Consider the following 27,121-nt stretch of genomic DNA (forward strand, 5'->3'; position numbering starts at 1 on the left):
GCCATACCAGGATTGGCTGAGGCTGCCTGGCCTAATTTGACCACCACCCAAGAGCAGGAGGTTAGGTTGTTGTTGGAGAAATACCACGTTGTTTTCAGTCAGGGTGAAGGAGACATAGGGTGCACCAATCTTATTGAGCATGAGATCCCAGTCCTGGATGAGGTGCCAATACGACAACGTTATCGTCGTCTCCCTCCATCACAGTATGACTTAGTGAAGACACATATTCAGGGACTGTTGGAGCAGGGGGTGGTGCGACCAAGCTGTAGCCCATATTCTTCACCTATAGTGGTGGTTCAAAAAAAGGATGGTACCATACGGCTCTGCGTGGATTACCGCCAGTTGAACGCGAAAACAAGAAGGGACGCATACCCATTGCCACGAATCGAAGAGTCGCTAGATGCTCTTTCCGGAGCTAAATTATTTTCCACATTAGATCTCTATAGCGGCTATAACCAGGGCTCTGAACCGGTTCAAGGAACGAAAACGAAAACCGGAAACGAACGAAATTTTAACAGGAACAAAAACGAAACCGAAAACAAAATCAATTTTAATCGTTCTGAACAGAAACGTTTATTTAAAATGACTATAAACCGGTTAATAACGTTATTTTATCGTTCTCTTTAATATTTTAATTTGCCATTGACCAATCATAAATTTAGTAGTTCAGAATTGTGACGTTGACGATTTGTACAAACTTGCAATTGCACTACCGGTAACGCAAGTCAGCGTAGAGCGCGCATTTTCATGCCTCAAGTACATTCTTTCCCCACTGAGGTCTTCAATGAATGCACAGGTATTGGAGGACATTCTTTTCGTACGTTTAAACAAGCAGTACGGACTTTAAGCTCAAAAAGTTTATGGATTTCGTATAAGTGCTAGCAACTATCGCACATTTTTTTCTATAGTCTTTCAGGTAGCCAAAAACAGGACAGGTAAATGTTTTCTTTATAGACTTTTAATGCTTTGTATTAAAAATAGTAGAAAATTTGTTGTAGTTTTACAATGTTATTGCATTAAGTGATCGTGCTTCGCAGAATGAAATTGTTTATGTGATGCAGTGTTGCGCAGTGTTTGCTTTGAAATTAGCAGTTGACGGTGCATTAAAAGAGCAATGATTGTCCAGTTTATATAATTTTTATATCATGTAATTTCTAAAACAATTCGTGTTGCAAAAAAAATAAAAATAAAAATAATAATAATAGGTACAAATAATTGTATCACTCTTCAGAAAAGAATTAGCCATAAGAGTGCCAATTTCGATTGTCTAACGGTCCAGTAAAACAGGTCAATATTTTTCCAGCTGTTTATGCTTTGTAATTAATACAGGTATTTCTGTTGTGGTTTTAACAATGTTATGAAATAAATGTTCAAGTTTAATTATCATGTGTTATCTTATTTTTGAGTGAAAATTAGTCTTATTTATACATATTTGTTTAAAGTATAGGCTAAATTAAAATAACGTTATTAACCGGTATTTTATCTAATCAAACCGGTTTCGGAACGGTAATGTTTAACGAGGAACGCAAAAACGGAAACGTTAAAATATCGATTCTGCTCGGAGTGAACCGATTGATTTTTTTTTTCGTTTTTAAGCCCTGGCTATAACCAGGTCCCGGTAGCTGAGTGTGATATAGCTAAGACAGCGTTTTGCACCCCATTTGGGCTTTTTGAGTTTAGCCGCATGCCTTTTGGGTTGTGCAATGCACCGGGAACGTTCCAGCGATTAATGGAACGTATTTTCGGTGACCAAAGCTTGCACTCCCTCCTTCTTTATTTGGACGATGTGTTTGTTTTTTCGACGTCTTTTCATGAACACCTTCAGCGGCTGGAATTAGTCCTGGGGCGGCTAAAACAGCATGGGTTGAAAGTATTGAGGTCAAGTATTTAGGTCATGTTATTTCTGCAGCTGGCGTTGCTGCTGATCCGGATAAAATCAGTGTAGTAAAAGAGTGGAAAACACCAACCACTGTCGTGCAGCTGAGATCATTTTTGGGCTTTGCGTCATACTATCGCCGCTTTGTTGAGGGATTCGCTAAGTATGCAGCACCTTTGCACAAATTGGTGGCCAAGTTGCAGCCTGGTCGGAAGAAACCACACCCTCAACCCAATGGTTACCTTCAGAACCACTGGGACTGGAGCTGTGAACAGGCCTTTCAGATCTTAAAGGATAAGTTGATCAGTGCTCCCGTTCTGGGATACGCTGATTTTTCAAAACCTTTTGTGCTTGAAATCGATGCCAGTAACCTGGGGTTGGGGGCAGTGCTGTCCCAGGACCAGGGGGGGCAGCGTCGTCCAGTTGCTTATGCTAGCCGGGGGTTGCGACTCTCAGAGAGAAATATGTCCAATTACAGCGCAATGAAGTTGGAACTACTGGCATTGAAGTGGGCTGTCACCGAAAAATTCCGTGAATACCTTTTAGGTGCCCAGTTCACAGTATTTACGGATAACAACCCTCTCTGTTACCTCCAGACGGTTAAGCTTGGGGCAGTAGAGCAGCGTTGGGCCTCACAACTGGCTCTATTCAATTTTAAGATCAATTATAGACCAGGTCCTACCAACAAAAATGCAGATGCCCTTTCACGGTTGCCGGATGTTCCCTCTCCCAGTTCCATTGAGGACGTAGTACCAGGCATTGCTATCCCGAACAAGGTGCAAAGTGGGATAGGAGCTTTAGGAGAGACGAGGTTGACCTTCTCCTCTGCCATTGATGCCGTCCCAGGTCGGGACAAGGCTGACTTGCGTAAATTACAAGCGTTAGACCCAGTGATCAATGCTTTTAGGCGCTATTGGCAGAGAGGTGTACCTCCCACTGGGGTGGAGCGGGTACAAGAACCACCCACTGTCCTAGAGCTAGTTCGACAGTGGACTAGGATCCTTGAGAAGGAAGGCGTTTTGTATCGCTCCACTCATGTGCCTGGTGGTGACGAGCCAGTCCTGCAATTGCTGATGCCGCAGGCCCTACAGGCAGAGGTGTTGATGAGCCTTCATAACAATCATGGGCACCAGGGGGTGGAGCGTACCACCATCCTAGTTAGGCAACGTGGGTACTGGCCCTTTATGCATAGAGAAATTGAGCAGTGGTGTAAAAACTGCGATCGATGTGTTGCTGCTAAAGCACTACAGCCGAAGGTAAGGACGTTCATGGGAAACCTAATGGCATCTGCGCCATTGGAGATCCTAGCCTTAGACTTCACCACATTAGAGCGGGCGACTGATGGTTGCGAAAATGTACTAGTGGTCACTGATGTTTTTTCTAAATTTATGCAGGCTTATCCCACGGCAGACCAGAAAGCAAGTACTGTTGTAAAAGTGCTTACAGAGAGGTGGTTCTACACCTACGGTGTTCCTAGGCGCATCCATACCGATCAGGGTAGACATTTTGAAGGGGAACTCCTCAAGCGCCTTTGTCAGTTGTACCTGTTGAAAAATCACGCACAAGCCCATATCATCCGGCGGGAAATGGGCAGTGCGAAAGATTTAACAGAACCCTGCATGATCTTTTGCGTACCCTGCCCCCGGATAAGAAAAGGCGGTGGCCTGTACACTTGCCCCATGTACTGTTTGCGTACAATACCACCGTTCACCAGTCCACTGGGCATTCCCCTTATGAGTTGATGTTCGGTCGTAAGCCCCACTTACCGATAGACTCTCTCCTCGGGGTGGAGGAGGAGGAGCTGGTTGAGGGTGAAGTCGGCGACTGGGTTAAAGAACACCAAATTTGGCTGGCGTCAGTCTATAAGGATGCCAGAGCGCAGTTGGATCGGGGCAGCCTATCGGGGTCGGCATACCACATCCATTCCTATTCTGGTTCCGGGTACTTTAGTGTACAGAAGGAACCATCCTCATGGTAGGCACAAAATCCAAGATATCTGGGACTCTGTCCCGTATGAAGTAATCAAGTGTCTGGATGAAGTAGGGACCCTGTATAGAATTAGACCAAAAGGACAATTAGGCCCAGAGAAGAACATTCACCGAAGCGAGTTAACCCTCTGAGGTCGACAAACGCGCCCACGCGTTTTGCTGGATTTTTTTCAGTTCAGTTCAAAAGAAATTAATTTTGCTCTGTTGACTTTGATATTACAAGCAAGTTTCATACATCAATCGATTCTGTTAAATGTGTATTATTTTTGTGTATACTCACAATAAAAACAAACTGTTGTGCTTTTTGCCAAATAAAGAAAAATAAACGTGATGCGAGTTCTGCCTTCTCTCTGTCAGTGAAGACCATTCTGAAACGCGTCCGAAAATGAACAATAACTCAGCGAATACTGAGTCAAACAGGCATACAGTCACACAGGCATGAAGCTTGAATTCTCTTCTTTAAAATGAGGTAATTTATATAAAAAACAAATATTCTCATCTTGTGAAATCTGTATTAAAAGAGAGCGATTCCAGTCGAGCTAATTAGAGCTCATTCAAAGGTAATGTGACTCCGCCCACGGAGAGCGCGCGCTATTCAAACGCAAATTACTGAGGCAATCCACGCAGACCTGTGAACGCCCCCATATCAGCTCGAGAAAACACAAGTTTAATCATATCATTGTAACCTACGTGTTTACACCATCTGGCAGCGCTGTGAGGAATAATAATAATGGAAAATCTACCTCAGAGACAGTGCGGGTAGGCTATTGCAGGAGAGAGGATCCGAATATGTAGTACGTTTTTTTTCCTTCTCAAGTTAATCGCGTTTCTGTGAATGAATGAACGGCAGCCGCAGAGATGCACGCTGTTTATCACAGCTCGCAAAAAGACAGTTTAAATTTAAATTGCGTCTCTGTGTGAATGAATGATGATGTTTTCGCAAACTGTATTGCTATACTGAGCTGAGTAAAAATCAACAGAAATATGTTGAAATAAAATGTAGGCTATTTGTATAAGCAACGTATTAAACTGAAAATTAACATTTATATGCCCTAATATTTCGTAAAAACAACGTTACAGTCAGGCGTTTCTGTTTGTGAATGAATGTTTCGGTTTTAGCAAACTGTATTGCTATACTGAGTATAAATCGACTGAAATATGTTGAAATAAAATGTATTTGTATAAGCAACGTATTAAACTGCAAATTAACATTTATATTTCTTATAATAAAAATGAAAGACCTATGTTACAGACATATGAAAGACAACATTTCGTTGATTAGTTTTGGATAGATTATACATTTTTACTGTAAAATATCTGCCAACTCAAATAAGCTTTTGTTTGCCAATATTTGCTCATGTTAAATATAGTATGTTTTGTCAAAAATAAAGTAATCAAATAATCAATCAAATCCTTAACTTTGAAATATGTATGATAAAATGTATACTTTAGTTTTTACAAAGAAAGATTACACTTTAATTGTTGTTGTAATTGTAACCTTTTTAATAAAATATATTTACAAGGTAGATGTAAACAAACTATTAAAAGGTAAATATAAGCCTTTTCTTTAAATAATTTTTATTGTGTTTTATTAGTGACAAATTTGGGGAGAGGATAAATATTCCAAAACTGAAAATACAGTATGAGAATTAACTGCACAATTACTAGACATTTTTTCCTTGGATATTATAGGCCAAATTGCAAGCACAATATGTGGAAAAATAAAAAAGAATTGAGATGCTTCCAACTGTTGCTCTTGCATTCTTGTGGCTCAGTGACTCACCTGAATGAATGGCTAATTAAGTATGCAGGCCCCATTGTCTCCTAAGGTGTGAGCCACTAAATATGCATGATCTGTGACGCCCACTCCGCATATTGCCTTTCCAAACAGAAAGTGCTTTGCAAAATTCAAATCAATGTATTGTGTTATGTGAATGATTAGGCAGGGTGATTTTCACATCATTTTGAAGAAAAAACACTAGGCAATGACATCTATTAGACAAAAGTCTTATTGGCACATATTTAGTATGTGTTTTATGGCCTTATTTCAGAAACTTTAGTTTTTAGTTTTTTCAATAACCACGCATAAACATTATTCTCTCAAAAATGCAGACATGTACATTCTTGTTGCTCACATATTATGGTAGCCCTGTTTGTGCTAAATAGTGTGTATTTTTTTTTTGCCATTAATATGTTTATAAGCAACTGAAAAAAGCACAAATGTCAGGGCATGTCAGAACATCTCAAGGACCCCAAAAACACCTTAGACCCCAGAGGGTTAAGACCCCTTCCAACGACCGTGAATCCATCTGCTCAGCATAGCCCGATACCGCCATCGCAGGGAAAGGGTAGGAGTGCTTCTCAGGAGTTTGTCATACAAGATCAGGATGTGAGCTCTGAGGAAGAACAGTTCTGTGTATTTCGAAGACAGGAGGGACTACCTCAAGTTGTGATTCAAGGGCCAGCGACCCCTGACCGTAGCCCCTTACACCGCTCTCCTCAACCTGTACAGCAGGAAGAGCTCCGTAGTAGTGTGGACGTTGTTCGACGGTCCTCTCGTACCACGGCGGGCCACCATTCTAATCTCTTCAATCTGCCACGACCCGTAGTACAACTCTCAGTGGGCGTAGCAGAAACGGCAGGACATTCACTATAAGCACAGTCTAGACCAGCGACTGGCACGTTGTTAAGTATTTCCTTGTGTGGAAGTTGCATGTCACCGGGACGGTGACCTTTGAGAGGCAGGGTGGATGTAGCCAGTGGGACTTCATTACCCAGAGTCACGCAGCATAAATGATGACGTCCGTTGGGGTAGAATAGCGCATTGGATTCAGCTGTCAGGCAGGGGGAGTGGACAGGAGTGGAAACGCGGTAAGCTCGAATTGTTTGGTGTTGCTGGTAGACGTTGCTAGTTGTTTATTTTATCACAGTATATGGTGTTTACTTGAAATTTGGTTTTCATAGATTTTCAGCGAGTACATGCGGGATTTGTGCACTGGTGTGCAGTGATTGTGGAGAGTGGCCCGAATCAGCGGCAACATATAAACACAACGTCGGCTTTATCACTGGTATGGTATCCCTGCAAAGTGCTTTGATGTGATGTGAGCCTCGTAAAATGGGATTAGGTGATTTGAACTTCAGCTATTTTGTAGAACGTAACTGGCGACTGAACAGAAGCATTACTAACTGTTTTCATAGATACTGTCTCCCCACCAAGGTGCGTAGGATAACTTAAGTGTTTGAAACGGTAGCCCTGGTCAGCGTGATTGGGAAACTTATGTTTATTGCCCTTTAACAGATAAGCTTTGGGAGCTGCATCGCAAATGCTGAACTGGCAGTGTGTGCTTGGGCGGATCTCCTCGTAAAAGTAGGTACCTGTTGATTTACTAAGCTGTAGCCATATTTTAGTTTGGCAATGATTTATGCGCGTTTATTGTGTGTAGCCCGTGATTTCTCTGGGTCTGGCTTCAGTGACGGAGCCGCGCACATTAGAAGCCCTTTGGCCTCGAGGCCCGTTGATTGTGAGTGTTTAGTCTATTACTTGTATGTGTTAAGTGTTAGTCTTATGTGTGATTGCTAGTATAATATTGTATAATAGGAGTGAATGAGTTAGGACTGCCTGACTGAATAAAGATGTTTTAATTTCTCTTGTAGGATTGTGGATTTTGTAGGACGTCGCAGCCACTGTTTTCCCATACTGTGAATTATGTGTTTTAGCTTTTGTATCATGCCGTGTCTATGAATTATTAGTGCTGGGACAGAAGTGCACTTCCTCTTTTTAAGAGGGCAGTTGTAAAGGTTTTTTTTTCTTTTGGGATTGGGCATTGTGCAATATGGTGGGGTAATCCACCACAACAGTAGGCTACCTACTCTGGGTTGTTCTTCATGTGCATTATTAATTTATTTGTATGTGTAAATCCCAGCCTATGCTTTGACTCGGGATTTGAGGTGGACAGCGGGCACTCCTTGGATGTGATAAGGTGACCACTTTGCTGCTGTGATTCTTATTGGGAATGCTGTGGTTTGTCGTGGGAGACACACAAGTTAATGCCGTTCTGTCACGTTTACTGTGGAAGTGTAGCATAGTAGGCCTATAGAATAAATTGTTTATTAAAAAAAAAGTGGTTCCCCGTTTTGCACCCGGATTTGCGTGCTGCCCATCTATTCCCTATAGTTTGCTATATGTGGTGGACCCATGGTAACCGATAGTCGTAGTCTTTGACCTAGTAGTACTGGTAATAAAGAAGAAACAAAAAGAGGGAAATACAATTTTAATGTGATTGTCAATAAACTATTTTTGTATCGCTTTTGCACATCAGCCTCCAGCTTGTTTCATTTTGATTGACACTAGCGCGGGGAAAGTCTTTAGTCTGGCGGGTAAATAGGTTCTCCCACACCTTTCAGATAAGTGGGAGTGGCGTAGTCACGTATGGCCACATTAGGATAAACTATTCTTTTAAAATGCTGCAGGAAGCTCACTAGTTTGTAGTGTATGGAAAAGAGTGATAGACAATATGCCAGTACATTGTTGTAACACGTGCGTGTAGACAGGCAGATGAAGACAAGGATGAATAAAGTTCCAACACATGGTTTAATAGAATAATCCCAACAGGTATGAGTCTAAACAGGCAGCCGGGTACACACACATAACTTGAAACGTAGACCGGACAGAGAATGAATGTGAGGGATGAACTTATAAAGCAAACACAAACGAGGATAATTAATAGAACACAGCTGACACGGATGAACTAATAATGACTGTAACCAAGGAGATAGATGAGAGGTGGGAATCTGAACAAAGACATGTGACAAATGACAACAACCTGAAAGTCCATGAAAACAACACTAAACATAATCTGACAATTGTAGGGCAACATTTTCTATTTTAAATTATACATTTTAAGCATTATATGTATTTAATTAAATGTTTCTCTCTTGCTCTCTCTTCCTCTCTACATAAAGAGTATTGTTGCGTTTTTGTTGTAATGCCTCAGGCCATTTATACCTGACGAAGCAAAACACAGCTGTGCATCAAATAATTCCCTATGAGTCTGACGTATATCCCAACTACACAATGAATGCAGCACTTCACAACATGCTACCTGAGGTATGTGTCACATACAGCCAAAATAATCACCTGCTTCCTAAAATATGAACTCTTTTAAACGTAGTAGTATATTTATATTTATACAGGCCACAGTGATATAAAATTTATATAATGGGCCCTATCATACACCTAGCGCAATGCGGCGCCAGGCGCGACAGAAGTGTTTTTTGCTAGTTTCAGCCCGACGCGATTTTCATTTTCACGTCCTGTGCCACATTGTTTAAATAGCAAATGCATTTGCGCCCATTTGTTTGCCCCTGGACGGCTGGTCTGAAAACGAGATGTGTTTAGGCGCATTGATGGCGCATTGCTATTTTGAGGACACTGAAATAGACTGTGCCATTGACCAACTGAAACCTGGTCTAAAGTCAATGGCGCAATATTTTTTTGTTAATAAATGTAATGTGCGCCTATAGGCGGGTCCACAACACGAGTACACTCTGCTTATTACACACTCTGCTTATTACACACACAGGGACGTGCAGCAGCACACAAACTAGCCAAATATTTAAAATAAAAGGATTACAATGTAAAATAATATTATTGTGTACATAAAGATATGATGGAATCCGGCTTGTCCCGTAGATCTTCTGCTTGCGCTTTAACCTCGCACACGAGCAGATCCGTGTCCTCTCTGATGAAGCGTTCAGTCTTTCCGCTTACAAATCCCGCCATGTAAATTGCGAATCTGCCATGACGCGGATTGCAACTGGCTTTTAAAGGGAATGGGAGATGAGACTCTGATTGGTTTATTGCACGTTACGCCAAAAGCACACCCATTACTCATTAAGAGAATAGGGACAACCCTTTTAGGCCACCAACCAAAAAAGTGGATTCGGACACACCCTAAGTACACTTGCGCCGTGCGCTTTAGACCATGTGCTTAGATCATTAAAATAGGGCCCAATGTGTTTAATGGACTCATTGATTTGGTCTGAAGGCCTTTCCCTGGAGTGAGCGTCGTCTGGGTCGATGTGCTGTGGTGGGCAGTGGAGGGATTCTGAAGAACAGCAATTGTGGAAGAGAGATTGACAGCGCTGACTATGTCATCAGGTACAACCCATCTGTTGCACTCTACACAGAAAGTGTATAAAAGTAGTAACTAACTTGACTACATTTTTGAGTATGTTAGCCCAGCTTGGTTTCTGAATGACTGCAAAGGTCAATTCAACAACCCCCACATTTTAGTGGAATGTTTGGTAAAGCAGGGTGTAGCAATGATGAAGTACTCGTCTCTTTCAGGCATTAGTCTTTTGTTGAAAGGCTTTGTTGTTTTGTGCAGTACTCTCTGGTATTTGATCAATCTTAACCAATTAACTTTTCCATTTGTTGCAGGTTTAATATGGCACCCGTTAATGACAGTGATGTTGGGCTAAAGACTGATTTACTCACAGTCAATCCCAGTCAGATCCGGAGAGGGTGAGAAACCATTTACAAAAGAATATACACAATTTAAACATTTTTTGTTTAAAATTATTTTTTTTATATTATGTTCTTGATAGTGAATCTAAAACTTAGTGAGCTGCTTACGAAGGTTAAATGTTAAAGATATAGTTCACTAGTGGTTAAAATAGTTAAAATTCTGTCATGATTTTCAACGATAACTCAGAACTGTACAGACAGGCCTGCTGTGAGCTATGAGGCTGTTATCAATGGTAAATGCCTAGGGTCAGCAACCTTATGGCACGCGGACGGATCATTACTGAAGCGAATGGTTTTGTCAGATCTGTATGCTAGCGCAGGTTAAAATCTCACACTGTGGTGAAAATCAAATGTATATGTCAATGTGGTGTTTTAATATGCCTTAAAGTCCTCCTGTAGTCAGTCATTTTATCCCTTAAACTTCCTCTTTGATCACCAAAATGGCATATTTAAAAAAAAAAATCTGTGCAAAAAAAAACAATTATTCATGCCTTTAAATAGCTTGAATGTAACTCTACACCCTTGCTTTTTATTTAGTATGCGCGGATTCATAAATATGCAAATGAGCCCCGCCTCCACTCACTCATACTTTCTCCACTGTCGTTCTAGCAAGCACATTTTATTTATATAGCACTTTTCCAAACAAATCAATGCAGTTCAAATGGCTTTACAGGCACATAAATAAATAAAAAAGAGAGAAAAATACAAGTAAAATACAAGAATAAAAAATAAAATTGAGCATTTATTAAAATGAAGAAAAACATTAAATTAAAAACATTGTAAAATATTATAGGAAGGCCAGACTAAAGAGATATGTTTTTAAATTTAGACTTAAAACTATTTATATTTTCAGCACGTCTTACTTCTTCTGGAAGGTTATTCCAGAGGCGAGGAGCGTAGCTGCTAAAAGCAGCATCACCAAATCTTTTATACTGTGTGGTACTATTAAAAGAAAATAATCTGATGATCTGAGAGTCCTTACAGGTTCATATACTGTAAGCATTTTTAAAAGATAGTCTGGAGCAAGTCCATGCAGTGCCTTATAAACTAATAAAAGATTCTTAAAATCAACACGAAAACTAATAGGTAACCAATGTAATGATATTAGTATAGGTGTAATGTGTTCTCTCTTCTTGGTCTTTGTCAATACTCGAGCAGCAGAGTTTTGTATTATTGTAGTTGATTAATTGTAGTCTTTGGTAGGCTAGAAAGGAGGGCATTACAATAGTCAAGCCTGCTAGTTATAAATATATGTATTAATTTTTCTGTATTGCTCAGAGAGAGAAATGGTCTTATCTTAGCAATGTTCTTTAGATGATAAAATGCTATTTTAGTAATATTACATACATGCGCTTTAAAATTAAAATCAGAGTCAAAGACACCTACATTTTTTGCCACTTTGCTTGGGTTCAATCCCAGGATATTTAGTTTAGGGGAAAATTTTTCTCTGTGCTTTTGATCCAATTATCAAAATTATTATTCTTGAGTTGTAAGAAATTTTGCGACATCCAGTCATTTATGTCTTGGATGCAATTTGCAAGTGAATCAATTTGCCCAGTGTCATCAGGAGATACGGCTACATATAACTGTGTATATTCAGCATAACTGTGAAAAGAGACACCATATCTCCTGATGATTATGACCGAGAGGTAACATTTATAGATTAAAAAGTAGTGGTCCTAAAATGTATCCCTGAGGAACTCCACACATTACCTCATAATGTTCAGAGAAGGTGTCACGGGTCTATGAAGGAGGACTCAAATGCAGAATGAGTGTTAACCGGTTTATTGACAAACAGTAGACAGATGACAAGATGTGGTGGGAGAGGTGAACAGTCCAGACCATAGGCAGGGATGAGACACAATGACAGCCGTAGTAACTAGCCGAGCAGCAGTTGTAACTAGCACAAAAGGACTGTAGGCTGGAGAGTAGTAATGGCAGAGCAGAATGAGACCTGAGAATACCAGCGATAGCCAGACAGGAACTTCAAGTACTCCAGGCAGGGATCTCAGGGATCTCAGGGATCTCAGGGATCTCAGGGATCTCAGGGATCTCAGGGATCTCAGGGATCTCAGGGATCTCAGGGATCTCAGGGATCTCAGGGATCTCAGGGATCTCAGGGATCTCACCAGGCTTGCTGCTAGCAGGACAGGACTGGAACTTAGTAACAAGAAACAAATTATGTAACACAGAAGTACACAGTAGCACAACATCTAACAAACTGGCAACACATGAGGGAAAGAGCACACATATAAAGGGAGCTAAGAACGAGGAACAGGTGAACACAATCAGGTAAACGAGGACTCAAACAAGGGAGCAGAGAACATGAGGAACAGGTGAGAACACTCAGACAAACGAGGACTCAACTAGACAAGAGGGCGTGGTACAGGGAAACAAGGAGGCAGGAACAGAGGAGCACATGGCCAACACAAACAAAGAGAGAGCCATATGTTGAAGTACAACACAAACAGAGACACGAAACAAAGACACAGACAAAGCTGCCAGGGCAGAACCCTGACAGAAGGTATTATTAATAGATACTACAAATGTTCTTCCGCTAAGATATGATGAAAACCAATTTAAAGCGGTTTCAGATAGGCCAACAGACTCGCTTAATCTATTTAAGATAATCTGGTGATCCACTGTATCAAATGCAGCGCTCAAGTCAAGCAGCACCAGAACTGAAGGCCAATTTAATCTAAGTTTATTCTTATGTCATTTACTACTTTAATAAGGGCGGTCTCTGTGCTATGATGTTTTCTAAAACCCGACTGAAACATCTCTAATTGAATGTGTATTTAAAAATGTATTCAACTGATTAAAAACTATTTTCTCTAATATTTTACTTAAAAATGCGAGATTTGAAATGGGTCTATAATTACTAGGAGTTAAAATATCTGAATTCCCTTTTTTTTATGCACAGGTTTTACTAGGGCCAATTTAAGATCACACGGAAAAATGCCAAGCTGTAGGGAGTGATTTACTATCTCAAGGATATCATTAGATATTAGATATTAAATTAAAGATCAATTTAAAAAGAGAGGTAGGAATTGGATCAAGTGAACAAGTGGATGGTTTTAGTTCTGTTACTACCTTTCTTAGGGTCTCAACATCAACCAAAGTAAACCTTTCCATTTGGAGAGTATTCTGTGCGCTAGGCAAATGAGGGAGCATAGTAATCTTGTTTTTGTTTTTTGAGTAGATTACAGATCTAATATTTATAACTTTATCTCTGAAGTAGCCAGCAAACTCTTCGCATTTGGAACTTGGTAACGCAGAACTGCAATACATTTTGTGATTTATTAGTGAATTGTGGGTTATTCATATTTTCATTTATAAGGTTTGAAAAATAAGCTTGCCGTGTTTTTTGAACTACTTTGTAATAGTTTTTAAGATTTTCAGTGAGTATAGTAAGGTGTATTTCTAATTTAGTTTTTCGCCATCTTCGTTCAGCACTTCTACAGTTTCTTCTAAGTTTCATGGTTAGATTTGTCTTCCAAGGAATATATATATATATATATATATATATATATATATATATATATATATATATTTTTTTTTTTTTTATTTTTTTTTAAGTGGAGCAACTGCATCAAGCTGTTCTCAATTTATTATTAAACTCATCAACTAAGACATCACAGGACGATGGTAAAATATTCTTTTCGTAAGTCTTATAATGCATTGTGAAATTTTCTGCTACTTCAGAGGTAATAAAACGTTTTTTAGCAATACGTTCAGTTGTGTAAGGCACAGAAGGATCAATACTATTAAAGAAAACACAAAAGTGATCAGATAATGCCAGATCAACAACAGAAGTTAAATTGATGTTTAATCCATATGCTATGACTAAATCCAATGTGTGACCATGTTTGTGGGTCGGTACGTTTACATGCTGTTTAAACGACATTCATTCTAGCAGTTCCAAGAATTCATTTGCTCTGATATCTGACAATGTCCCTTCCCTTTAGGGTTTTTATGCAGATTGCTGCAGTCCCTCCACCTCTTTTTCCCTTTCTAGTTGAAAATGAATAAGTAAAGTCGGGTGGACAGGTCTCAATCAGTGTGGCCGGTGCATCTGTGCCAAGCCATGTCTTAGTGAGAAAAAGACAGTCCAAGTTATAATCACTAATGAAATCATTGATACAAAATGATTTGTTTGTTAATGCCCTTACATTAAAAAGAGCCATGTTAATTTCTGTTTGTTTTGTTTCCATAGGTGATAATGTGCAGGAACATTTCACTGGAATTTTCAGTAAATTGTTCATATTTATTCCCACTGTGTTTTTCTTAGCAAGTCAAGTCAAGTCATTTTCATTTATATAGCGCTTTTAACAATGTAGATTGTCTCAAAGCAGCTTTACAGAGATAAATGTATAATTTAACGTAAGATTGTTTTGGCTTTATAGCGGTTCTTTAATAAAGTTATTTTCCAGCTAAAGTTAGTTTTGATTGATTCGCTTCCGTCGCAACGATCATTTGTTTTTAAATTAGGGCCGCCAAGACGACACCATTCTCTCTACACAGACTTTAAACGCGAACCTGTGAGAAACGCTGATGGCGTTCAGATGCGCATTAAGAACGGGTTCTATAGTTTTGTGCGTTTGAATATATGTGTGCAGGTTTGGAATTCCCTGCAAACCAAGCCTAAACAAATTACCGGTGTTTCCTTATAGTTTTGATTCAGAATTTTATTTTATTTTATCAATTCGGGGTAGATACGCAAATTGAGTTTTCCCGACGACGCGTTATCTGTAGAGTGGTAAAGGGATCCTCCATAGGGAGAGACTAGTTGGCACTTCAGCACTGCGTTGACACCGGGTCCAGGCGAAGGTCCTTCATCAGATCTGGAAACGGCCTGGATCCGGCAGGCTGCGGGAAAACCTTGGGATAAACAAAGACACTAAAATTAGCGTAGATGCCATTCTTCTCATGATGTAACAAGTACATCAGGATTTATGGGAAGTGTTCCCGGTTCCAGCTGACCTAATCTATGCAGCCTAATATTGAATTATAGAAGTCTATAATGTATTATGTGAACGCTATGTCAAAGAGATGTGTCTTTAATCTAGATTTGAACTGACAGAGTGTGTCTGCTTCCCGGACAATGGTAGGAAGGCTGTTCCAAAGTTTTGGTGCTAAATAGGAAAAGGATCTACCGCCAGCAGTTGATTTTGATATTCTAGGTATTTTCAACTGGCCGGAATTTTGAGATCGCAATAGACGTGAAGGAGTATAATGCGTTAAGAGCTCGCTCAAGTACTGTGGAGCTAAACCATTTAGTGCTTTGTAAGTAATCAGCAATATTTTAAAATTGATGCGATGTTTAATAGGGAGCCAGTGCAGTTTTGACAGAACCGGGCTAATATGGTCATACTTCCTGGTTCTGGTAAGAACTCGAGCTGCTGCGTTTTGAACTAGCTGTAGTTTGTTTATTAAGCGTGCAGGGCAACCACCCAGTAGAGCATTACAATAATCTAGCCTTGAGGTCATGAACGCATGGACTAATTGTTCCGCATTTGTCAATGAGAGCATATGACGTAATTTAGATATATTTTTAAGATGGAAAAATGCGGTTTTACAGATACTAGACACGTGACTTTCAAATGAAAGATTGGTATCAAAGAGCACACCCAGGTTCCTAACCGACGACGAAGACTTGACAGAGCAGCCATCAAGTGTTAGACAGTATTCTAGGTTATTACGTGAGGAAGTTTTTTGTCCAATAATTAGAATCTCTGTTTTTTCAGAATTTAGAAGTAGGAAATTACGAGTCATCCAATTTTTTATATCAGCTATGCATTCTGTTAATTTAGTGAATTGGTAAGTTTCGTTAGGTTTTGAAGAAATATAGAGCTGAGTATCGTCGGCATAACAGTGGAAGCTAATTCCATGTTTCCTAATGATATCTCCTAATGGTAGCATGTACAGAGTGAACAGCAGCGGTCCTAGTACTGAGCCCTGTGGTACGCCATACTGAACTTGTGATCGATAAGACATCTCTTCATTTACTGCTACAAACTGATAACGGTCAGATAAGTATGATTTAAACCATGCTAGTGCAATTCCACTAATGCCAACATAATTTTCTAGTCTATTTAAAAGAATGTTGTGGTCAATGGTGTCAAACGCAGCACTAAGATCGAGTAACACTAATAGAGAGACACAACCACGATCGGATGATAAGAGCAAATCATTTGTTACTCTAACGAGAGCAGTCTCAGTACTATGGTATGGTCTAAATCCAGACTGAAAATCCTCGCAGATATCATTTCTTTCTAAAAAGGAACATAGTTGTGAGGATATAATTGACTAATTCTGAAGGATCAAGTTGCATTTTTTTAACAAGCGGTTTAATCATAGCCAGCTTAAAGTTTTTTGGTACGTATCCTAGAGACAAAGATGAATTAATGATATTAAGAAGAGGATCTATGACCTCTGGAAGCATCTCTTTCAGTAGCTTAGTCGGTATAGGGTCTAACATACATGTTGTAGATTTAGATGATTTAACGAGTTTAGTAAATTCTTCCTCTCCTATAGCAATGAATGAATCAAATTTTTCCTCAGGGAGACTACAATGCACTGCCTGATGCGATACTGTAGTAGACGGTTGCATAGTTATAATTTTATCCCTGATATTATCAATCTTATAAGTGAAGAAGTTCATAAAGTCATTACTGCTGTGCTGCTTGGAACCTTCTGTGTTTGAAGCTTTCTTTTTCGTTAGTTTAGCCACTGTTTCAAATAAATACCTAGGATTATGTTTATTTTCTTCTAATAGGTTTGAAAAATAAGCAGATCTAGCAGCTTTTAAAGCCTCTCTGTAAGCAATCGAGCTCTCTTTCCATGAAATGCGAAATACCTCTAATTTAGTTTTCTTCCAGTTGCGCTCCATTTTTCTGGCTGCTCTTTTGATTCGTGTCACTTAGCACTAATGTGACGTACTGATATAGGTTTTATAAAATCTTCAGACGTGCATTTGATAGGTAGTCATGTTAAAATATATTGTTCGATATGATGTGCAAGCATGTTGGAGCCCCTGCGATTTGGATGCAGGCCATCCCACCTAAAAAGCGCTGGACGGCCTCAAACCAAATCAAAATTGTCTATAAAAATGACCTTGAAATTTTCACATGTAGTTTTTAACCATGAGTTCAAGGAAAGCAGACGACTAAATTGTGCACTATCATAGTGTTCGCATTTGCATGTTTTCCAAGCACGTCAGAAAGTTTTGTGTTTATGTCCAGTACCTTAGCTCCGGGAAAACAGTGGACTGCTGCTTTACTTCCGTGGGAAGGGAGTGAAAGTCCCCGGATGATAGAATCACCGATCACCACAGTAGAGACAGGTGATGGCAGTGGAAGTGGAGGAGACGTAGGAGGTAGAGCAATAGGAGTTTGGTCATGAACAGGGGATGAGTCATGAATCAACACCTCAAAACGATTTGCCAGCTTTAGTTCCTGAGTTGGCCGCGTTCCACATATTCCTCGTTTTCCTCCGCCAACCACCCGTTTCCATTTATATTCCCTTGAGCATGGTGTTGAGCAGGAATCAGTTGAGCTTCTCACAACCGGGGCAGTAGCGTTGGAGATCAGTGTCGGTCAGAGTTCCTCTGCCGGTGTACCCTCTTGAACCGGGAGAGTTGATGCGAGAAGTGCCGAGTTTTGTACACCCATGCCAGCGGATCCAATTAATACAGTAGAATTAAAAGTATCTTGTATTTTTGAAGCCTCATTTAAAACGGCGTTTAGCTCAGTCATTCGCGGGAGTTTCATGTACACGTCGATTAGTTTCTCTTGTAATTCTTTAATCTGGTTACATTTGGAGCAGATCAAATAAGTGTCCGACGTTGTAGAGAGCGGTACATAAAACGCATTACCATTCTGATACATCAATTTGTAGACGAGTCTATATAATTCGCTCTTCCACTTCTTTTGAATCAATTTCTTGTTCAAACATATATGGCTGAACTAAACCAGTATTTCCACTTGCCATTGTGCAGTGTTTACTACAGTAAAATTGGCCGAGTGGATCAGGCAGTCCAAGCTGGTGTGAGTGAGTGGAGGCGGGGCTAATTTGCAGGATGAGGAGGGTCGAGCAAGCCTCTGTTTTGTTTGACAATACTTCGAACGTCAACGAGAAGTGACGTCACCCAACATCAATTAGAGCACCTTTAATGTTGATCAAAGCACAAAAGAAAAAGAAAATCACTCACTGAACTTTTTGTCATTTTAATTAGCTTAAAGGTCCCATATTGTACACCTTTCTGAAGATTTATTTTAGGTTTTGATGTCCTTAAGAATATATATTTGTGGTATAAGTACCAAAAACCATCTCAATATATTTTTACAGCTCCTTTCTCAGGAGCTCTGCCAAGAACAGGTCGATTTTGGCCTGTCTACTTAATAGTCATGAGCCTTTCTTCTGATTGGCCTGTTGTTTTCTGAGTGACGCACGGCCAGGCCAACCACAGGTAGCTAAGGTCATGTATGCTGTAGCCTGCTGTGGCTTGGTGATACTCACAAGTAAGGTAAATAAAACATCTGTAATGATGGTGATAAATTATTTGTTATTAAAGCATAAACATTGACAAACCACTGTTAATTTAACATGAAAGCAAGCATAGGCCACTGCGTGCATGGTTTGGAATGACAGAAATACTGCAAAGTGCGCTCCCTTAATAATTCCTAAAAAGCTGATATCTGTTCATCGCAATCTCACAAAGATCCATTATTATCAATGAAGCTGACTGCACATTAAATCATTCATAATGTCAACACAACCAAAACAGCTCTGAACGACCGCCCACTTCCATGAAGCACTGCGAATGAATTTCCACAGAATTTCAAATGACATATTTGTATGCATAATATGAATATTTAGCAACATATACTGATTTTACATATATAATCAACATTTTTAAATCAATTATTTTATATTTCTCTATCGTTTTTAATTAATTTGCCATTCGCAATGTTTCATGTTTCGCATTTTTCTCATTAAAGCCATTAAAGCTACACTGTGTAATATTTTAAGTTGATTTTTTGCAAAAAAACACTTTGTTCTTTCAAAATTATACGTTCTCATTAATGTGTAATCACTTCAACCAACTAATTAAGTATTCTCGTAAGTGTATAATCTGCCATTTAGAATACATACGAGCGAGTCACTCGAATGGCGGAAGCCATGTTGCGCATCCATCTTGAAATTATATTAGCCAAAGAGGGACATACCTGGAAATTCAAGCTTCACCTTTCGCGTTTTTACACTCGAATGCGAGGGGGAGATTACTCGCGACTGCCACGGCCACCGTAGGAGTTAAAACGCCCTCGGAATGGGAGGGGCTAGAAAGTAATATTCAGTTGGTAGTCATAAACAATTTCACCGCTAGAAGGGAGTAAATCCTACACAGTGTAGCTTTAAGTACACAATCTTGCACTTTTTTTTTTTTTTTTTTTTTGCTTCAAATCAAAGTTTGTAATGTTGTGATTTAACCTGTATCTGGTTGATTTTATTCATAACTTACAGTTCTTGATGAAATAAATTGTTGTTGTATTTGCCTTAATATGTTGGTGGTTTGTGTGTGTCTCTGCAGCTACAGAAATGCTCAAAAGCAACCAGGTCCATTAAAGCGGCGTGTGAGTGTCTACGGTAATGCATCTCTGATCATGCCTGCTTTTGCAAGCCCGTTAAACACTCGATTGTCAGTCAGCACTCTCAAAGCGCTCTGGCCTCCCAACCCTGAGATGCGGGTGGTCTTCTTTAGCTCCAGCTACCTCAAGAAATTGGACCATTTTTGGAAAGGGCGTGGCCTGAATGGGAGACGCCTCTCCACAGGTTTTATGCTGATTAATGTTGCACTAGAGCTGTGTGATCATGTGCACGTTTATGGATTCTGGCCGTTTGACATCAATCTGGAAAAGCAGAATGTTCCACATCACTATTTTGACAACATAGGACCCAAAATTGGTATTCACTCCATGCCTGAGGAATTTCTCCGCTTGCTGCAGCTCCACAGCCAGGGGGCGCTAACACTGCACCTGCAGCCCTGCTCATAATCTGCATAGTTTGCATATAGACTGAACTGTGCTTTGTCTCTCATGGCTATTTTTAATTATAAAAACTAATTCTTTCTATAAAATGTACAAGGGGTAAATGAGCTGTACATGGGCACTTTATTGGCTTGATGTGTACTTGACCTGTTGTGGTTGATTTTAAACAAGAATGCTAATCATTGGTAATGATTCTGCTTTTTAATTTTTTAATAAAATAAGTTATAAAAATAAAGTACTTTTGTACCTATTTACTACAAAATTCTTCAACTACACCATTAGCATGCATATGAAATATTACATTTTTATGATAAAAAAAAAAATGAAATATGACATTTTAAATATGAGTTGTTTCTGGATATTGATCTAGGTGTTAGATGCATAATTCTGCCATCGGCTGGTTAGAATTTCTGGATGTGACTTACTGCTCTTATAACAGTTTCTGTGATGAATCTATATATTTAAACATTTTAAAATACATTAAATCAGTATTTTTGTCAAAGTTTAGAACTTTTTTGCTGTTGTTTGAGGTCTTTTGAAGTGTCTTGTTATTGTAATAATGCCACATAAATTTGCAATAATGCCACTTAAGTTGCCACTAAAAGAAAAGACTTGATTGCAATTACATATTTATTTAAATAATACAAATGTATAAAATGATTATCATGTTCATTCCACATTGCTTCTGTGTTCTAGTACCAGGCCTTCATTTATGTGTGAACATTTTTAGATTCATGCTGGAATTATTGATTTTATTTGCCAATTTCAATAAAAATGCTCTCTATTGCTGTCACATCTGTTTGTTTGTGTGTGTGTGTGTGTGTGTGTGTGTGTGTGTGTGTTCGTTCCACATTGCATTTTCTCTAGTACCAGGGCTTAGATTTATTCTAGATGTAGTGATTTTTTTTTTTTTTTTTTTTTTTTTTTTTTTTTTTGTGTGTGTGTGTGTGTGTGTGTGTGTGTGTGTATAGATAGATAATGTAGAAAAAGGTGACAACATCTTATGCAACTGAGATGAAGGGAACCATGTTTATTAACTACGGCAAAGTCGATTGGGGTCATATATGACAGGATGAGGGTTAACACTCTTGAGTGTGGAGCCAAATAAACTCCCAGGAGAGTGTGTTTAACACTGGAGTGTTTGCTGTGTATTGTGTCTGAACAGGTTAGTGTTGAGCTGGTTTTTAGATTGGTTTTTTTGCAAAGTGAGTGATATACTCGATAAGGTCAGCTTCCACATTGTTACAATTGTATTGTAGTTGATACATATTGCACACCCCTATTTTCAAGCTTCAAAAAGGACGCAAAAGCACCACAAGTATGATAAAGTAATCCTTGTGCACCACAGTTCAAGTTTTCTTAAGTATATGATAGCATTTTTGAGAGAATCCAGTTTTAATAAACAAGGTGCTTTTCTAATTTATAATTGGGTCATTCCATGAAATCGGTGCCTTTTCTGTCCCTAAGATATAATCAGACATAGAATCACTATAACAAAATATAAAATTGTGATTTAAAAACATAATAATACTATGTATTATTTCCTCAATACTACAGTCAATTTAATATTATGTTAAATAATTAAAATTGCATTTATGCTGATAAGGGTATAGGTTTTTGGCCTGTCCCTCGCTATGATTGTTCTTTTTCAGCAGGACTTTTAATTAGCAAATTGAAGGCAAAATGATACAAAATCACATTTGCATATTGTACTAAGTATAGTCTCATTGTTAAGCAATGTTTTGGCATAAGTATTCATTATTTTTTATAAAATATAAATTATTTTTTATAAAATATAAATTATTTTATCGGTGTCCTCTGATTTGACCAAAAATCCTCACCAAAAACCCTTGTAAAATAATGGTACATTCCAGTGATATCAATTCCAGGAAGTTACATCATCTCTCAATCATGATTCCAACAGTTAAAACACAAGGAAGTTTTTCTCTCTCTTCTATAATGTTCTATTTTTGATGATTTATGAGGTTTGACTGAGGTGGGTACATCATGCAATGGCAAAACCGTTACTATTTTTAAAGTATAAATTTGAACAATTGTTTAAATAACTTGAAGTAATCAATATCTACAAGTAACATCCTTTCAAAGTGTACAACATGTGATTTTGTGCCTTGCCCGGCTATTGTACCTATTAGCAATTTGCAAATTAGCTTGAATTTGTCAAACCTGTTACTGTCAGCCCTGTTACTTTTCTATAGTAACAGGTTTTGACATGTGGGTAACAGGGATGACATAGATTAGATGTCACCTTAGCCACACTGTTTTTAAAGTTTAAAGGTCATCCTGGGTGTATAATTGAGCTAATGCCTATATCATTCAGTGTGGGTGGCATATGAGCATCAGTTACATTTTTAGTTAGTATTGTGGGTACTTAATTGACTAGTGATCACCCTCCAAAATGTAAATTGAATGTTCTTGGTCATCTGAATGACAAATATAAGATAAAATAATAATAATAATAATAATAATAATATTAAAAAAAAATCAAAAATTTGAAACAATCCCAGTGAAAAGAGGGATTAAAACACTGCTCATATGTGAAAACTATAACATAGTTATACTTAAACCTATAGTATATAGGCAGCGGGAGAGGGGCGGCGGCGAGATCGCACGCTGTAGGCAGTGGGCCAAGTCTATCTCGTTTAGTTTTTGATTTGATAGTTACCCAGCAGCTGTCTGGCAAATTTTTTAAATGTGGCTGTATTAATAATTTACAAAAAGATTACTGATTGTTTCCAACGCCAATTGTTGCACATTAAAGTATACAATTAGATTTAATTTCCGCTAGCTGATCACAAACGTTGGCCGTAGTGAGATCCAATCAAAGCTTTGTTACCTTGTTGAGCTGATTTGGCCAGTCACGTTATTGAATATTCGTTGAACCGGCGTCATTCTGAAGCCATGAGTCAACCCAACCTGGAGAGACCGGTGTATCTCAGCAAGACAACATCAAGGTAAGATTTGTTTTACAATGATTATACACCCCTATATCTTAATGCTTCTCATATAAGTTGTATTTAAGACTGCAAGCTATAGGGTAGACTGTGTACAGTTGAGACGTGTACAGTTGAGACACCTTAACTTGCGTGCGCAGCAAGCACAAGTTATGATTTTTGCTGTGCACATGCGTATTAGTGTACTCTTTGATCCTGGGAAATCTGAAGAACAGACGCGTTTCCGATCCGAAGATATCTGCAAAAGGTTGTTTTTTTTTTTAAGGTAAGGCGTTCACTTTTCTGTGCGCACTCCACAATGAATAACTTATCCTTATGTGACTGTTAAACGTAACTGGTACCATCACAAACGTCATTCTGTGTCCTAAAAAATGGCATATTTCTTGGTATTGTGTCATGCAAGGTCAATGCAAAATCTAGAGAAATGTGTGAGGTGGCCAGTGGGGGATAGTTGAGACACACCTGTCTCAACTGTACCCCCGATAGAGTTCTGTAGCGTCTGGACCAATCAGACACACACAAATTATTCATTTTTTTTAATGAATAATCCAGCAAACTCACTCTCCCAACAAAGGCCTGTGAAACTTCCCCCAAAACTAACATCACAAATGAAGCTAACACACTGGCAGAACACAATGTCCTGTTACAGGACACACTGAGAGTGATAAGAGTTTTACGACCCCAAAAGAAAATTGCAGAGAGCTGTGACTCTCACTTAATTCTCGCTGAGAAGGAGAAATAAACCCTGTTAATCCTATATATTCTATATATAACCACTTGAGAAATGTGTAAACATGTATCTAATTTTCCCACCTCATGATTTTCCTTTTATGTGGTGTGGCTTTTGTACTCTTGTAAACTCTATTGGGTTAATGTTTCAGACTTTTCATACTATGGTTAACCAAAATCATATGTGTGGCATGTTTGGTCTCTATAAACTCCAATCTTCGTCCCCGATTTGTTAATTTACATTACATTTTGCTAACTTTGTGACGCATTAGTATTATAAGAATCTTGAAGATTCTTTTCTTAAACACCCAATGAAATGACATATTCAAATGCCCTGCTAGAAAAGGGAAATCTTCTCATTGGCTCACACACCTCCAGAGGGTGTAACATCTTCACGCTTTAAAAATCACTGATCACAAGATCAGCTCTCTTAGCTCTCTCTTACCCTCTTAGTCCCTTTCTGAAATGCTGACGTGAAGATGATGCTGAACTAGAAGTTTCTAAGGACCCTCCAAGCTTGTGCCAGGCTGCGGCCTTGTCTTTCCATTCACCAAAGATACCCTGACTACCACTGGTTCTCTCTCATCAAGACCACATCAGCAAAGATCAACTGGAGCCTCAACAAATTGCATCAGGACAGTTTAATTCAAATGGGCGAGACATGCAAGTATCAAACTTAGTCTCATTATCTGATACATTAAGTATCCTTACCCCTCTTAAAGAAGGACGTGTTAGAACTAAACTGATGGTTTGCTCAAGGCTGTTGATCTGCTGAATTTCAAACAATGCTATGACTTCTTGCTTTCCTGTATTCTGCTTCAGCTCTCTTTCCCTTGTTAAACTGTATGCCTGTATGTGTGTGTGTATCTGGCCAAATTTGCCCCTTGGCCTCTGTCCATCATGGCCTCCTGATCATCCCCATACACTGATTGGCTTCATCACTGTCTCCTCTCCACCAGTAAGCTGGTGTGTGGTGGGCGTTCTGGCGCAATATGGCTGCCGTCGCATCATCTAAGTGGATGCTGCACATTGGTGGTGGTTGAGGAGATTCCCCCCTTCCATATGTAAAGCACTTTGAGGTCTCAGAAAAAGCGCTATATAAATGTAACGAATTATTGTATGTTAGAGTAGTTTAAGAGTTTAGGCTAGTTAATAAAATCTTGTTCATGTCACACGTAAAGTTGTCCGTGTCTCAAGCTCATAACTGGAGTCACTAATTCATAGATTTTGGCTACTGCTCTTAGTAGTGCTGTAAATTAAGAAAGACATTTCCCATGCCCCGGAAATGTACATTTCTTAGAGTTAATAAACAATTAATCCTGAGTGTTCACGGGAAACAAGCCCAGATTTTCAAAACGAAATAATTGACATCTGTGCACACATGCTTTACGACAACATTGCTGAAAAGGTGCAGGAAACTGGATTTTTCTCCATAATTGCGGACGAGGCTAGGTCCTCCAAAACTGAGCAGCTGTCAGTGTGCATACGATATGCCGAGGAATTGGAAATCAAGGAGCGTTTTTTGTGTTTCATGGACTGTTCTGCATCTCTCAACGCGGCTGGGATTGTGGAGGCCATCTACAAAGGGCTTGATATGTGTGGTGTTAAAGGCACACTGTGTAGAAATTGTGTTTGTCAAACAGCGACCCCTAGAGTCGCTGTGGAATACTTGCACTGTCAAAAAATTCAAATGTGAAAAACACCTATTTTAGCTTCAGGTTCTATTTAACGCATTATAGTCCTTCACGTCTATTGCGATCTCAAAATTCAGTTTCTGGTCTCATTGACTTCCATAGTATATATTTTTTTCCTACTATGGAAGTCAATGAGACCAAAAACTGTCTGGTTACTGACATTCTTCTAAATATCTTCCTTTCTGTTCAGGAGAAGAAAGAAATTCATACAGGTTTGAAACAACATGAGGGTGAGTATATGATGACAGAATTTTCATTTTAAAGTGGAGTATCCCTTTAAAAGCACTATATAAATGAAGGTGACTTGACTTGACTTGATTTCCCCCACAGAACTAAAGGTGTGACAATTCATAGACCCCCGAAGTACACACATCTTGGCCTACAGGCCTTGATCGCTATCAGCCCCTCTGTGCCTTTGGGAACTCCAAATGGTCACTGGGGAAAGAGGGGGTGGAAAACAGTAAAGCAAATGTCTTTGTTCATTTCAAATATCTTGGATTATTTTCAATCCTACAAAAGCATAGACCTCACTACATTGGTAGGCTATTTAAATATTAGGCTATAGGCTTATTTTGATCAAGCAGATTGGATCATAAGCCAGTCAGGACACGGTGCGTCTACACCTGTCCACATCAAGTGGCTTCTGAATCTGGATAGCAAAGAAGTTCCACAGATTCTTGGACATTCAGAATTGTTAGAGTTGTGAGGTCTTTGGCCTGTTCCTCACCTGAAACAAACTGGCCTTTCAAGCCTTCCTGCATTGAAATGTAAATTACCTGTGGGGATTGTGCAGTAAACTCAATCCACACCCTAGTCTAAATACACATGCAATTACCTATGTTAAAATATCAAGGATAGTAATGAGTTATGGTCAAATCATTCAATAATTTATACCACAGTCTTAAATGATATCTTAAAAGAGTTTATTTGACGTATTAGGTTTTTAGTTCTGTCTCTGTGACTTTCTCATTGCACCCAAACCTTGAAGTTGATTTAGATATTATTCAAAAAATATCTGTGGTATTGTGTGTCTGCTATTTCATAAAGAAACATTTCTGCCATTTTTGCAGCACTGTAACAACACAGAATGTGCAGAGGTTACCATACATTGTTTTTGTTTTTAACACCAGCTGACCATTTAATGAGTGAATTTAAAATTTTGGGTGAAATATCCTTGTGTGATATGGGGAACATATTATAAATCTGTGTCTTCTGTCCCTCATTATGATGGTGTGGATGACCCTAGAGAGACAGTGATCTACATGTGTTTGTGTAAATGTGTTT

At 39.0% G+C, this 27,121-nt stretch overlaps 1 protein-coding gene across 2 annotated transcripts in view; it reads left to right on the forward strand.

Moving 5' to 3' along the window:
* Nucleotides 1–20,668, forward strand: part of LOC311301868 (alpha-2,8-sialyltransferase 8E-like) — a 36,429-nt gene extending 15,761 nt beyond the window's left edge. The window contains exons 4-7 of one of the 2 annotated variants that reach the window (XM_084427240.1): nucleotides 8,827–8,971; nucleotides 9,912–10,024; nucleotides 10,307–10,390; nucleotides 19,986–20,668. In XM_084427240.1, the coding sequence (XP_084283366.1) occupies nucleotides 8,827–8,971; nucleotides 9,912–10,024; nucleotides 10,307–10,390; nucleotides 19,986–20,448 (805 nt within the window). In that variant the 3' untranslated portion in view covers nucleotides 20,449–20,668. The remainder of the gene's footprint in view (nucleotides 1–8,826; nucleotides 8,972–9,911; nucleotides 10,025–10,306; nucleotides 10,391–19,985) is intronic. The other variant, XM_084427239.1, reaches the window with a different exon arrangement.
* The last annotated feature ends 6,453 nt before the right edge of the window (nucleotides 20,669–27,121 follow it).

The sequence above is a fragment of the Rutilus rutilus genome, assembly GCF_951802725.1.
Source record: "Rutilus rutilus genome assembly, chromosome: 13".
Lineage (NCBI taxonomy): Eukaryota > Metazoa > Chordata > Actinopteri > Cypriniformes > Leuciscidae > Rutilus > Rutilus rutilus.